The following is a 14,599-nucleotide window of genomic DNA, read 5'->3' on the forward strand; positions in this document are numbered from 1 at the left end:
CGCACGGCCAACCCCCCCCCCCCCCCCCCAAAACTAATAGCGCCTGCAACAGGCAAATCCATGTTGATGGGCCTATTAGTAATACCCGCGCAATACAGAAAGTAAAATATGCAGCCAAGCCACGCATTTTACTTTCGGAAATTAGCACCTACGCAAAGGCAGGAGTTAATTTCGGCCGGCACCAGGCACGTGTACAGAAAACCAGAAGAAACTGCTGAATATATGGGCTATATTAGCTGACTACGTTTATCCAGCTAAGTGAGCTGCGCAGCAGCTGAATATGAACTTCTGTGTCTTTTCCCCATTGAGAACAATCGAATTTTTAAATTGACAAATCCGAGACAAGTTTTGCATAGGGGCAAATCTGGTGCGAATCTTTACTAAAACAGCCCCACTGTGTTCTAGCACAAGGGGCTTCCTGATCCTCCAAGGCCATCATCATCGTCGTTTATTTATAGCTCACCTTTGCAGCCAAGGAGTTCAGGACTTGTTCCATACGGAAATAATGATATGGTTCATTGTGGCAAGTGTGGGAGAGTTCACATGAGAATGCAGCCAAGTGAGATGTGCAGGGTATAAGGTACAGGCAGTGATAGTAACATAGGGAAGCAAAAGAATTGAAGAAATGTGAAGAATATCTCGCTAGATAAATGGGCAAGGAGTATCCTAGCACATGTGGAAGACACAGAAGCATAGGCTTGGTAGTATTTAGTGTCCTGGCACTGATGGTCCCAGGCTATGATCCTAGCTTTATGGTGAGGTTTATCACAAGTTGAGGTTTGCCAGCTCTGATTTCTCCTGTGTGCACCAGGTCTCTTAATGCATTCGGAACTCCTTTCCGGTTCACCCCAAATCCGGGAGGGGGGCATGTAGGGGGCTCTCTTGAGGATTTATCTCTGCGGCTGGCAGGATGCGACGTAAGCAGCCCCCCATCTCCAGTTCTGTTTTATTTATTTTTAATTTCAAAGCAATCTGAGCCTTCTCTCTCCTTGCCCTCCTGGGGGCCGATAAAAGGGTAAACCGAGCCTGATTTATGAGCTTTCCTGGCCCCCCTCGTGACGTCACGGAAACTTATTCCCAGAGTAAAGTCTGGCGGCAGGGATCGCGTCATCAGGCTGCCGTCCAATAGGAGAGCGGCCCGCTGTGTATGAAAGGGGCTGCCCGGAGGGGGGAGACCCTGAGCGGGAGCGCGCGCGGCAGCTGTCAAAGGCGGAGGAGTCCCGAGCGCAGGCAGGACCGAGGAGGTAAGAGGCTGCCCCCCCCCCCCCCGGAGCATTAATACTCTGAGTACCGGGGCAAGCTCGGGCACTCTCCTAATCCCTTCAGTCAGTGTCCCCCAGGAGCATTAATACTCTGAGTACCGGTGCAAGCTCGGGCACTCGCCTAATCCCTTCAGTCAGTGTCCCCCTCAGGAGCATTAATACTCTGAGTACCGGTGCAAGCTCGGGCACTCGCCTAATCCCGTCAGTCAGTGTCCCGGCCCAGGAGCATTAATACTCTGAGTACCGGTGCAAGCTCGGGCACTCTCCTAATCCCTTCAGTCAGTGTCCCGGCCCAGGAGCATTAATACTCTGAGTACCGGGGCAAGCTCGGGCACTCTCCTATTCCCTTCAGTCAGTGCCACCCCCCCCCCCCCCCGCCCAGGAGCATTAATACTCTGAGTACCGGGGCAAGCTCGGGCACTCTCCTATTCCCTTCAGTCAGTGCCACCCCCCCCCCCCCCCCCCGCCCAGGAGCATTAATACTCTGAGTACCGGGGCAAGCTCGGGCACTCTCCTAATCCCTTCAGTCAGTGTCCCGGCCCAGGAGCATTAATACTCTGAGTACCGGTGCAAGCTCGGGCACTCGCCTAATCCCTTCAGTGTCCCGGCCCAGGAGCATTAATACTCTGAGTACTGGTGCAAGCTCCTTCACTCTCCTAATCCCGTCAGTCAGTGCCCCCCTCCCCCTCTCCTATTGCACTTCAGGGCCCTTTTTTTATTCTTTGCAAAAAATGCAATGAGGGGAAAGGCTAATGATAGCCAGGAAGAAGAAGAAAATGAATGAAAAGATCAGGGAAAAAAAAGAATAGCAGGAGCGAGAGAATGAGAAGCTAAGAGAGAAAAAGTGAAAGCATGAAAGAGTGAGGAAAGGAAGGCAGGATGAAAAAAAAACCCGCTGTAGGCAAGAGTGAGGAAAAGGAAAGAAATAGAGACACCGGGAAAGAATTAAAAATGAAGAGTAGGAGAAAGAAAAGGGAAAGGGATGGGAAACGGTTAAAGTGAGCCACAAAAAAGCAGGGAGCGCAGGCAAGTGAATGGGAAGGGAGGGCGGAATGAAACGAGAAGGAGGAGAGGAAGCTGAGCGGCAGGAGCGGGGGGGGGGGGGAGGGAGCGCTGCTGCTGCTGCTGGGGGGGGCCTTATCTCCTCTCCTCGCTCTCCCTGCAGATGGAGCCCCCCTGCCTCCTGTACCCGGAGGACGCGGCTCTTCAGGAGGTGCCCACCCTGGAGCGGGCAGGGCTGGGTGAGTAACCCGGGCTCTCTCCCCCTCTCCTGTCTAAAACTTCCCCGCACAGGTTTCTGTTCTCCGCGCATTTCAGCTCCGCAATCACATTAAACCCTCCCCCCTCTAATGCGCTCCCTTACAGCAAATCGGCCGAGCTAGCCCCCTACTTTCCCGGGGAGAGGTCCTGCAGATATCGCTGCCCAGGCAGGATAAGCCTGGCTTAAAGCTGCAGCATGAGCAAACCATCACTTGTAGCTAATTCAGTTCTTAATTACAACAAACAGAATCATCAAGTCTGCACTTTGTTTATTTAGAAGTTTTTATACCGAGGTAGAGCAGAAACTGCCTTCACTCCGGTTAACGTTTACAACCACCTCTTGCATCTAAAGCATTGAACTGGAACTGGTTCCGAAACAGCAGCTTATTACAATCCAGATCTGCAATATAGTGAGATGCATATCTGTGCTCAAATCATGCACAGGGAATGAATAGATACTGGGTGATAATCGGAAAGGTTTCAGTGAGTGCCTGATAGTGCACTATATGTAATATAGTGCACTATATGTAATAGGTGAGATCTTTGAATGCTTGACTGGAAAAGCCAGGTTTTGAGTTCTTTCAGAGCCAGGCCCGCCTGCTTTTTAATGCTTTTTTTTAGCCCAAATCTTGGTTTCTGTTTTGAGCACAGAATATGTGGAAATATATTTATTTTGGAAAATTAATTGGCTACATAAGTACCAAACGTTTTGCTTTATCATAAATTGGAGGTGGGAGAAGGGGGATTGTATCTCCCGGAATCTCCTGTTAAAATGAATTATGTAAGATATTCCCTGATTCATTTTTTTGGCTGTATTTAGTGAGAACATAGGATATGATGGCAAAAAAACTGCCACTCCCATCCAGTCTCTGCCCATTTACTACTGCTATACCTTACAGCCTACAAAATCTCCTCCAGTTTTATCCCTCATTCCCACCTCTGCTAAGGATCCTCTGTGCCTGTCCCAGGCTTTACCCCTCACTCCCCCACAGCTAAGGATCCTCTGTGCCTGTCCCAGGCTTTACCCCTCACTCCCCCACAGCTAAGGATCCTCTGTGCCTGTCCCAGGCTTTACCCCTCACTGCCCCCACAGCTAAGGATCCTCTGTGCCTATCCCAGGCTTTACCCCTCACTCCCCCCACAGCTAAGGATCCTCTGTGCCTGTCCCAGGCTTTACCCCTCACTCCCCCCACAGCTAAGGATCCTCTGTGCCTGTCCCAGGCTTTACCCCTCACTCCCCCCACAGCTAAGGATCCTCTGTGCCTGTCCCAGGCTTTACCCCTCACTCCCCCCACAGCTAAGGATCCTCTGTGCTTATCCCAGGCTTTACCCCTCACTCCCTCACAGCTAAGGATCCTCTGTGCTTATCCCAGGCTTTACCTCTCACTCCCCCACAGCTAAGGATCCTCTGTGCTTATCCCAGGCTTTACCTCTCACTTCCTCACAGCTAAGGATCCTCTGTGCTTATCCCAGGCTTTACCTCTCACTCCCCCACAGCTAAGGATCCTCTGTGCTTATCCCAGGCTTTACCCCTCACTCCCTCACAGCTAAGGATCCTCTGTGCTTATCCCAGGCTTTACCTCTCACTCCCCCACAGCTAAGGATCCTCTGTCCTTATCCCAGGCTTTACCCCTCACTCCCCCACAGCTAAGGATCCTCTGTGCTTATCCCAGGCTTTACCTCTCACTCCCCCACAGCTAAGGATCCTCTGTGCTTATCCCAGGCTTTACCCCTCACTCCCCCACAGCTAAGGATCCTCTGTGCTTATCCCAGGCTTTACCTCTCACTCCCTCACAGCTAAGGATCCTCTGTGCTTATCCCAGGCTTTACCTCTCACTCCCTCACAGCTAAGGATCCTCTGTGCTTATCCCAGGCTTTACCCCTCACTCCCTCACAGCTAAGGATCCTCTGTGCTTATCACAGGCTTTACCCCTCACTCCCTCACACCTAAGGATCCTCTGTGCTTATCCCAGGCTTTACCCCTCACTCCCTCACACCTAAGGATCCTCTGTGCTTATCTCAGGCTTTACCTCTCACTCCCTCACAGCTAAGGATCCTCTGTGCTTATCTCAGGCTTTACCTCTCACTCCCCCACAGCTAAGGATCCTCTGTGCTTATCCCAGGCTTTACCCCTCACTCCCCCACAGCTAAGGATCCTCTGTGCTTATCTCAGGCTTTACCCCTCACTCCCCCACAGCTAAGGATCCTCTGTGCTTATCCCAGGCTTTACCCCTCACTCCCTCACACCTAAGGATCCTCTGTGCTTATCCCAGGCTTTACCCCTCACTCCCTCACACCTAAGGATCCTCTGTGCTTATCTCAGGCTTTACCTCTCACTCCCTCACAGCTAAGGATCCTCTGTGCTTATCTCAGGCTTTACCTCTCACTCCCCCACAGCTAAGGATCCTCTGTGCTTATCCCAGGCTTTACCTCTCACTCCCCCACAGCTAAGGATCCTCTGTGCTTATCCCAGGCTTTACCTCTCACTCCCCCACAGCTAAGGATCCTCTGTGCTTATCCCAGGCTTTACCCCTCACTCCCCCACAGCTAAGGATCCTCTGTGCTTATCCCAGGCTTTACCCCTCACTCCCCCACAGCTAAGGATCCTCTGTGCTTATCCCAGGCTTTACCTCTCACTCCCTCACACCTAAGGATCCTCTGTGCTTATCCCAGGCTTTACCTCTCACTCCCTCACAGCTAAGGATCCTCTGTGCTTATCCCAGGCTTTACCTCTCACTCCCCCCACAGCTAAGGATCCTCTGTGCTTATCCCAGGCTTTACCCCTCACTCCCCCACAGCTAAGGATCCTCTGTGCTTATCCCAGGCTTTACCTCTCACTCCCCCACAGCTAAGGATCCTCTGTGCTTATCCCAGGCTTTACCCCTCACTCCCCCCACAGCTAAGGATCCTCTGTGCTTATCCCAGGCTTTACCCCTCACTCCCCCACAGCTAAGGATCCTCTGTGCTTATCCCAGGCTTTACCCCTCACTCCCTCACAGCTAAGGATCCTCTGTGCCTGTCCCATGATTTGTTGAATTTCAAACCATTCCTTCCTTCACCACATTTTCTATGAGGTCTGTCCATGCCCTTGTACCATTTTTCTTCTGATTGTGCCTTTTCTCAAAACGTTTATAGCTTGCAGGTAATTGAATACTTCATTCATATCCCTCTAGGATAGAGGCGCTGAATATTACTTTATCACACAACAACCCCAATAATTGTTCTTATGTTTTCTTTGTAATCTCTTGCTTGCCTTTCTCTTGTTTGAAGATTTTGATTTTGACGATGGCGCCTGCCTCCTGGAGAAGGTGGTACCGAGAAACAGACCTTGTCTAGAGAATCTGCAGAGATTTGGGAAAGAGACTCAGCTCCAGCGCAGAGTAAAAGGTAAAACGGCAAGGCAGTGCTAGACTAAGCCGCAGTCTCCTTCCCCTCTCTCAGAGCAACTCTACCATTGTTTGCCTGAACGGCCCAAGGGGGCAGGCTGACTCAGGCCAATGCCGCCGTGCCTGTTGGGACTTGTAGTTCTAATTTACTTAAATGGACTACAAATCCTAGAGGACTGGGAGGAGATGGACCCAGAACTGGCTCAGCCTACCCTTGTTGATTTGTCCATGTGACTTCTAATTTCTGTGCCAACCCCAGCGCTGCCGAGTGGCTCCTCTTCCTGGAGGGGGGACCTTCAGGCCTGTTCTGACTTTTTCACATTCCTACTTCTATTGCATTCACTCCCTCTAGTGATCATTCCCAATGGGAGACACAGGGGGTGCAAATTCAAAAACCAGGGCTGAGGCAAGGTTTCCATCCAGGAACTGGGCCACTCGTCAGCACCAGCTAAACAGTATGCAAGCTACTGACTATCCCCCCGAGACTTTCAAAATTAGGTTGCATCTTAATAAAACTCAAAAATCAATGTATTTGAGGCAAAGACTTTAGAGAGAGGTCCTCGGGGTACAAAGATTTCCAAACGATTCCCTGCTTGTAGCTGAGATGTTTCCAGGTTTGTCTTGCTGTTTCAGAGTTTTGAACCCACAGTTTAGAAAGCTTGAGCGATCCCAGGATCTCTGACACCACATTCACATGAGCCCTTTACTAAAGCTTCTCTCAAGCCACTGTCTCACAGGAGGAACACCACTGGCATGGTCTGCTTATCTCATTGCATCTGATATGGCCACGAGAGACAGGCACAACCGCTCCCTGCAGGCAATAGGGCGAAAGCAGGGCCAGAGGACCAAGCTGTGATGGGCAGATTCTGATTGATTAGGTTAAGGCTGAGCCAGGTCTGCTTTTAACCCCGAGTTTGTCCTAGAGAAGCTGGAAGGACAAGTCCCTGGTTGCACTGACTTGGGGCCAGCAGATGCATGGTCAGCAGAGCCCTGCAGCTCTGGAGTCCAGCACAGGATTTTGGGCTGTGCCAAACAAAGCTCCAGTGCTGCTGCAGCGGATTTTGGTTGGTTTTCTTGTAACCTCTTTACGCAGTCAGAGTTGCCCCCAGTATAAATGAGCAGATAAATTGAACCAAGGGTACAGAAAATTAAATACATTTACAGGACCATAACTGAATACTGATTTAGTCTGAAATCAGAGAGCCATGCCAGGAACAGTCTGGCTCTCATAGGACAGGATTATTCTACTTTACCTCTCTGTACTCTAAGATTTGTTACCAAAAATCCACAGAGAAAAGCAATAGCAAACCCTGTGACTAGTAACTGAATTAATTGATGATTAATTTGTTATGATTAGAATAGGGGTGAGCAATTCTGGTCCTCGAGGGCTGCAAACCAGTCTGGTTTCAGGATATCCCTAATGAATATGCATTAAATAGATTTGCATACAAATCACACTCATCAAGCATTTGCATATAGTGGGAATGTAGATACCTGCATGACCTCTGGCTCTCGAATAAATCCACAGTTATGGCTCTCATTGGTCATCTCGTCTCAGAGGTGGCCAACTCTGGTCCTCAAGAGCTACAACAGGCCAGGTTTTCAAGATATCCACAATGAATATGCATGAGATAGATTTGCATACAATGGCGACAGTGCCTGCAAATCTCTCTTGCATATGCATTATAGAGATCCTGAAAACCTGGCTTGTGTGTGGCTCTTGAGGACTGGAGCTGGCCTCCCTGTCTTCAAATCCAGGGGTGAGCAATTCCGGTCCTCGAGGGCCACAAACCAGTCGGGTTTCAGGATATCCCTAATGAATATACATGAGTGATTTTGTATGCAAATCTATTTAATGCATATTCATTGTGGATATCTTGAAAACCTGGCCTGTTGTAGCTCTTGAGGACCAGAGTTGGCCACCTCTGAGACGAGATGACCAATGATAGCCATAATTGTGGATTTATTCGAGAGCCAGAGGTCATGCAGGTATCTACATTCCCACTATATGCAAATGCTTGATCCCAATGACCCATAACCCTTCCAGCAGACAGGGCCAGAACTGCTGAATTTAAAAAATAGGGAAAATCTGTGTTTTGTTCAGATCAAATAAACTAGATTATATCATGCTTGATCTCTTTTTGGCCTTATGAGCTGAGGACAGTCTTTTGGCTGAGAGCAAGAATCTGGGACAAGAGGGAGTTGGGTTAATACCAATGGGGACACATAATAAAATAGTAATGTCAGCAGGAAAAGACCAAATGGTCCTTCTAGTCTACCCAGCAATTTGCTTAAGGTAGTAAGCAATGATAATATGACCCTTCTCAAAACAATGGATGCCTTAAACGATTGGTTTAAGAACAGTAGGGTAGTTATTCATACTAAAATGATGGAGATTGTGTGTATGGGGAAGCAGGAGATATTATCATTGGACTCCAGAATAATGTGGGATGGGGTCTCTGTGAAATCTGTAACAGATGTGAGAAACTTTGGGGTCAAGCTTGACATTATTCATACAGTTGCAGGTATCTGTGCTGCTTCAGCAGGCTTTTCTATAAATTACATCTGATCAGGCAATTGCAGCCTTCCTTCGATCACCGTGCACGCAGGTCTGTATTACATACTCTAGACGTTAGCTCCATTGACGATTATAATGCCTTATAAGTAGGTTTACCATCTAAACCTTTCCACAGGTTGCACATATTGCAAAATGTAGCAGCCAGAATGGCCACAGGTAGTGCCAAAAGAGCCAATTCCATCAGTTACGTTAGCTGCCAGCAGTTGCGAGAGCTACGTTCAAGCTCTTGCACTTGCTTTTCAGGTACTGAGACATAAGGGACCCCTCTGAGGGTTTCTTACTGAGCATATACCCCCTTTGAAACGTACGAATGTCCTGCAATAGATCGGGCTGCCTACAGAAGCTCAGCAGGAGTTGAATCTGAATACCTTTTGTGAAAGGGCTAAGGCATCCCTCTCTCCAGCTCATTTGTGACGTCCGCACTAGCGACTGTGTGCAGTGTGGATTTAACTTGAAAGTCTTGTTACCTGTTTAGGTGATGTTACATATTAATTGGTTATACTTTATTTTTGATTGATTTGACAAACGTTGCGCATTATTTCAGAGAAGCAATGTAAAAATGTTTAAATACATAAAAAATAACAATTAAATCCCCTTAAATGTTTTGTTTTTCTATTTTGGCCTAGCCCTTTTCTGCTTCTCCTTTGCTCTTCCAGCTCAAATGGCTTGAGCCCCTATTAGGGGCACCATTAGGGGCAATGGTGCCATGGCTCTTCCCTCACAGCTACCTGGAGACTTTTCTCCTATGTTTATATCTTGTTTCCAACTCAGCCCAGCCGACAGAGCAAGTGTCTGCTGCCAGGGGTCATAGACTGCAGCTCCCGCTGGATCCCCACTAATAGGGACCCTACGTCTGGCCCCTGGATCCATGCGTGTGCCCCGCCACCCCCATGATGCTGGACTGGCAAGAGGAGTAGAGCAGCAGCGCCTTGCACTCACCCTCACCCTCTTTCTCTTCCGCTGGGGCACGTGCTCATGCTTTGACCCATGCACACTACTCTAGTGCTACGCAATTCAAGGCCTGAGTTGGGGCCCCGGGGGCACAGGAAGAGGAGGTCTCTCGAGGGGGGGGGGGATGTTCTGGTTCTGGTGGGATGGGAAAGGGTGAGAAGTGCTCCGCTCATCATGGTGAACCTTAAAAGCCCGAAGCGCGCCTCAATCAGGAGTTGCACGAATACGCCGGGCTGCTGCCTGCCGAGATTTTAGGAGCCGTCTGGATCCGCCCGTATTTCCCCGCAGCGCACGCGTCTTGGACCTTCTTACAAAGGGGCGGGGCGTGAGCTTGGGCTGGGAAGGGCGGTTTGAGACTTTAACCAGACATTTGCACACAAATGCTTATGCGATGCAGCGCAGCCCGAGCTCCCCTGCCCTGTAACTGTCCTTCTGCTAGAGCGGGTGTCAGTAAATAAAATGAGCCATTTCGGAGGGGTGTGGTGTGGTTGGAGGACCCAGCTGGGAACTGGTAAAAACAGGCACGGACATCAGTGTGCGTTCTCTTTAAATTTCCCCACTTATATGGTAGAAGCGGCTTTTGCGCACGACTTAAAACCTTCCGCAGAATCGGGCTATTTTGTCGCATGCGTGCATATACAGGCGTGTGCGAGAGATTAGCCAGGTCTCTGCGTGTGGGCCGACTAATGCGTGCACCGGTTTGAAAATGACCGTCCCCGTGCGAGGCTGGAGAGAGTGGGGCTCAGCCACTGGGGTGGGGGTGTCAGGAACGGGGGTGATAAAGAGTGTGAGGGGCAGCAGGGCCAGAGTTAGTGACATTTCCTTCTCCCCTATCCAGATTGTTCCCCCAAGATCCCAGAACCTCCCTCTCCCTTCCAAGGATCCTAGAGCAGCCTCCCTCCTGGTTTTCCCTTCATCCCCAACCACTCTCTGCGTCCCTCATCCCCTGCTGCTGTACCTGAGATTCTCCACCCATTTGTAGGGGTTGAGGGTTAGGGGATTAAGACCCCATCACACCGCCTGCCGTGGTTTCCCATTGCTTCCTTTAGCCCTCAGCTCCTGATCTCCCCCTGTCGTCCCCCATCCAGGAAATAGCCAGGCTTAGCGCCCGATATACGATTTCAGGGTATAACAGAGCTCTACCCCCTAAAATCAAGAAATTAAATTATATCTACAGATTTGTAGGGCCTCTAGGGATAGGGGGATATCTACAATATCTGAATGCAATCCCCTCTGAGGTGCCTAACAGGCAGAATATAAATCACATACATACTAATACACAGAAGCAAGTGGAAACCTTTATAATACAAAATACATTGACATTATGTGCAACGTGACGCAAATTTGCCTCTGCATTTTCTAACTCTTGCTGCAGAAACCCGGGGGCTGTGTATAACTGCGTTTGAAAAAGGGATTAGACACATTGATGGCAGATAAGATCAATACTGATCAAGAGTCACAGATCCCGTCCCATTCCTAAACTCAGACTCCTGGAAACTGGAAGGCTCTGCTGGGGATGGCCCGGGCTACAGGACCAGTTCTTCACGTTTCCTCTAAGCCCCTCCCTGCTTAGTCGGGATCTGGGCTCAGTGGACCTTTGCTCTACCCTAGTTTAGCAGGTCCTTCTGACTGCAAGAGGTTTATTTTTATGGATCAATGTTTTATTAATCACTGGTAGATACAATGGTAATCCCGGATCGCAGGTGTATTTTTAACTAGTGATGTTCTTTCAATTTCAGGTGCCCAGGCTTTTCCCAGCATGGTGGACTTTCTCATATCCCCGCATCCGGAATCTTCCACTTGGGCTTCGTACGAAATGGGTAAGACTGGACCCCGCTTTTAACATCACTTGCTGACCGACGCGCCACGTTCGCCCACGATTCCACTATGGTGTTGACGTGCAGTGGAAAAGCATTTGAACGTTTTCTGCCATTTTTTGTAAAAATTAAAACACTTCTTTATTAAGCGCCCTGCCCGTTCGCGCTCTATACTAACTTACTGTACGGCGCTCATCATGTCAGAATTGCAGCCTGAGCGTGGCACGTGAGTCTGTGCTTGATGCTCTTGGATAAGAAGAGAGACTGAGGGCTACCTGAGGCCCCCATGCCAAGTGAAGAGCCCGAGCTGTGTAACACGGGTGCCGCATCTTTGTTTTCAATACAAAATATCCTGGAGATATTACATTTTCAGTGGTGTTTTGAACAAATGTATTTGAGCAGGTACTGCTTAGTGGCTAAGATGTCAAGAGATGGCCCTTCCCCTACAGTACACTTTTGAAATACTTTTCTGGCCTGTATTCTTTTCTCAGGCTGGGGAAGGAGTCTTCAGATGCTGAGTAGCACTGTTAATGATCTCTTCTTCCTATGCCAGCTGCCGGCCCAGTTTCTGCTCAGGGAGACTCCCTGGGTGCCGTCCCAGCCTATGATGTGTATGGCCAGTCCTATCAGACACTGCTGGGAGCAACCGCAGGGGATCAGGAGCCACACTCATTCTCTGAGCTGTACACTGACCACCCCAATGGCAGCTATACCTGGGAACAGCAGGAGGAGCATCCTCAGCAGCCAGGTAGAGAGCCCAAGGAACCACAGTAGCCATCTGCAGTGAAGAGTCAAGGGTGAAGGGGAGAACAGATAAGTCTAGGCAGGACCAAAGGGGAGATACGGGCAGAGTTTAAATATCATACAGTATACGAGGGGTAGGCAACCCTAGTCCTTGTGGGCCAGAAACAGGTCTGGTTTTTAGGATATCTACAATGAATATGCATGAGAGATATTTGTATACATTGCCACCATTGGGTGCAAATATGCATATTCATTATGAATATCCTGAAAAGCAGACCTGTATGTGCCATTTGCGGACAGGAGGAGTTTGTCCCTGGTATATTCTGATATGTGAATTTAGAGCTGACATCCAGTAGGACTCAGGGTGTTTGAGGTTTGAGATGTTGATTTCTTGGTTATGGAGGTAAGTTTCTGGGTGTGGGGATATGCTCAGAAGCTTGAGTATTTGGGCTCATTTTTCAGATGTTCTGCCACACAGCATAGGGAAGCTCATGGTCCTCCATGAATTTGGGTGACCAGCATGCACGTATGAATTGTGGGGAAAAGAGTAGAGATGGCAGCGGGGTGGGTGAGAAATGGATGTGAAGAATGGTCAGGGATTTAAAACCCACTAAACTGGGAGAGACTTGTGTATAGACTTCCTTAGATTGGCCAAAATGGGTGCAGAGTGAGACAGAATGCAATATGTTTTAGAAGGGACGTGGCTGTAGAGCTTATATTATAAAATCTGAAGAGACCTTGGCTTCCTCCTTCCAGACACCTTTGGACCTGGAGATCCGAGCTTCTCCTGGGCCTCTGTGAATTGGGAAGCATGGAATCAGAACCCAAGGAAAGGATCCTATGCATGGGCTGACTGCATGGACTACAATTATCAGTCCTATCCTCTGTCCACCACTACCTCCAGTACTGCTCCTAGAACCAGTTCTCAGACCTGCAGACCTAGGGCTGTTCACACAGGTAAGAGCAGCTTTGTGGAACAGATTATTCCAGAAGGGGAGTTATTGGTCTGTAGTAACAAAGATGGCACTGGCACCTTTATATAATACAGTGGTTCCCAAACATGTCCTGTGGGACCCCCAGCCAGTTGAGTTTTCAGGCTATTCACAATGCACATGCATGAGATAAATGTGCATGCATTGCCTACACAGCATACAAATCTCTCATCCATATTCATGGTAGATAGCCTGAAAACCAGAGAGGATGATGTCCCTCAGGATCGGTTTGAAATCACTGGACTAAGATTTTATTGTAGCATAATCCTTTGAGGACTGGAGTCCACGGCCTCAGATTATCCGAGGCAGCAAATTCTTACAATCCAATCATAGACTGAAAGTAGCCTGTCTGCCATGTGAGGCCACTTGAATAAAGCGCACACACATCTGATCATAGTGAGTAAAGCCAATGCATGGTATTGAGAACAAGTTTCCAGGACATGGTCAGCCAATGCTAGCTTTATCCCACAGCAGGCAAGTTTGAATTCTGCTAAGAAAAGCAGAATTGCAAGTCACAGTGTGCAGGCCGCCTGTCCTGATAAAAATGGAGCCAATTGGCAACCCTAACAAATCAATTTAGGACACGAGATGTTTGCCACCATGGGCAGACAGCCAATGCTACTTTTAATCCTCTCTGAATTTATAGATTTATTTTACAAGAACTACAAATTCCTACATGCAATGGGATAAAACCATAAGACTGACTGAGCTTGTCCCTGATGACCTGCAGGCGCCTAACCAGCAGCCTAGGCATTGAAGAAAGTCAGCAGTCATGTTTCCCAAATGTTTTCAGACTTGTAGAAGAGGTTTTTCAGGAATTGTATTGGAGGATGCCCCGATTTGCATGGAAGGGGCTGAAACACAGGAGATTCCATTGAAGTTGTGGACACCTTTATGTGAAAGACACTCTACTACTCTTAGTTTCTGTGGTGCACATTGACTCCGTCGGACTGGGATTTCTGTCTCTACTCCCGATACGTCATACCTCTCATGCCTATTTCCCTCAGTAGGTTCTGGACCAATCCAACTGTGGCAATTCCTGTTGGAGCTTCTCCAGGACAAAGCCTGTCAAGCTTTTATCAGCTGGACTGGAAATGGCTGGGAGTTCAGACTCTCTGATCCTTCTGAGGTAGGTGCAGGGAGAGAAGCCACTCCCGGGTCACATGGGCAGTATCTCATCTGAATAAGATCGGGGTTGCGGGGCACAAGTCTTAAATGGTTTAAATCACACTTGTCTGATTGTTCTCTGTAATTCACGCATCTCTGATCGGTTTCCACTGGTGTTCCTCAAGGATCTACTCTTTTCAATCTGTCTTAGTCCAGTTTGTAAGTTACTGTTAGGCTTTGGTGTGAGGTACAGATTATAAGCTGACGACGACCAATTCTTTTCCCAGGTTCCATCCGACATCAAAACCACTTTAGGCCCAATATTGATCTACCCGCATTCAATTAAAATGTGGTCAACTTACACCAGGCTAACTTTGAACGTAGGGAAAACTGAGATCAGACTTAGCAGATCTAATGAACCAAGGGGACCCACCCATTTAGAATTTGAAGGCTTTTCAATTCCACTTATGAAGAAAGCAGAGAATTTAGGAATTAGCTTTGA

At 48.7% G+C, this 14,599-nt stretch overlaps 1 protein-coding gene across 3 annotated transcripts in view; it reads left to right on the forward strand.

Annotated features, from left to right (window-relative positions):
* The first annotated feature begins 1,116 nt into the window (after positions 1-1,116).
* LOC115082141 (protein C-ets-2-like) overlaps positions 1,117-14,599 on the forward strand; it is a 28,940-nt gene continuing 15,457 nt past the window's right edge. For 2 of the 3 annotated variants that reach the window (XM_029586402.1, XM_029586400.1), the window contains exons 1-7: positions 1,117-1,244; positions 2,428-2,503; positions 5,793-5,909; positions 11,177-11,257; positions 11,808-12,002; positions 12,755-12,955; positions 13,998-14,119. In XM_029586402.1, coding sequence (XP_029442262.1) covers positions 2,428-2,503; positions 5,793-5,909; positions 11,177-11,257; positions 11,808-12,002; positions 12,755-12,955; positions 13,998-14,119 — 792 coding nt within the window. In that variant the 5' untranslated portion in view covers positions 1,117-1,244. The remainder of the gene's footprint in view (positions 1,245-2,427; positions 2,504-5,792; positions 5,910-11,176; positions 11,258-11,807; positions 12,003-12,754; positions 12,956-13,997; positions 14,120-14,599) is intronic. The other variant, XM_029586401.1, reaches the window with a different exon arrangement.

This window comes from Rhinatrema bivittatum, unplaced genomic scaffold (genome assembly GCF_901001135.1).
Source record: "Rhinatrema bivittatum unplaced genomic scaffold, aRhiBiv1.1, whole genome shotgun sequence".
Taxonomy (NCBI): domain Eukaryota; kingdom Metazoa; phylum Chordata; class Amphibia; order Gymnophiona; family Rhinatrematidae; genus Rhinatrema; species Rhinatrema bivittatum.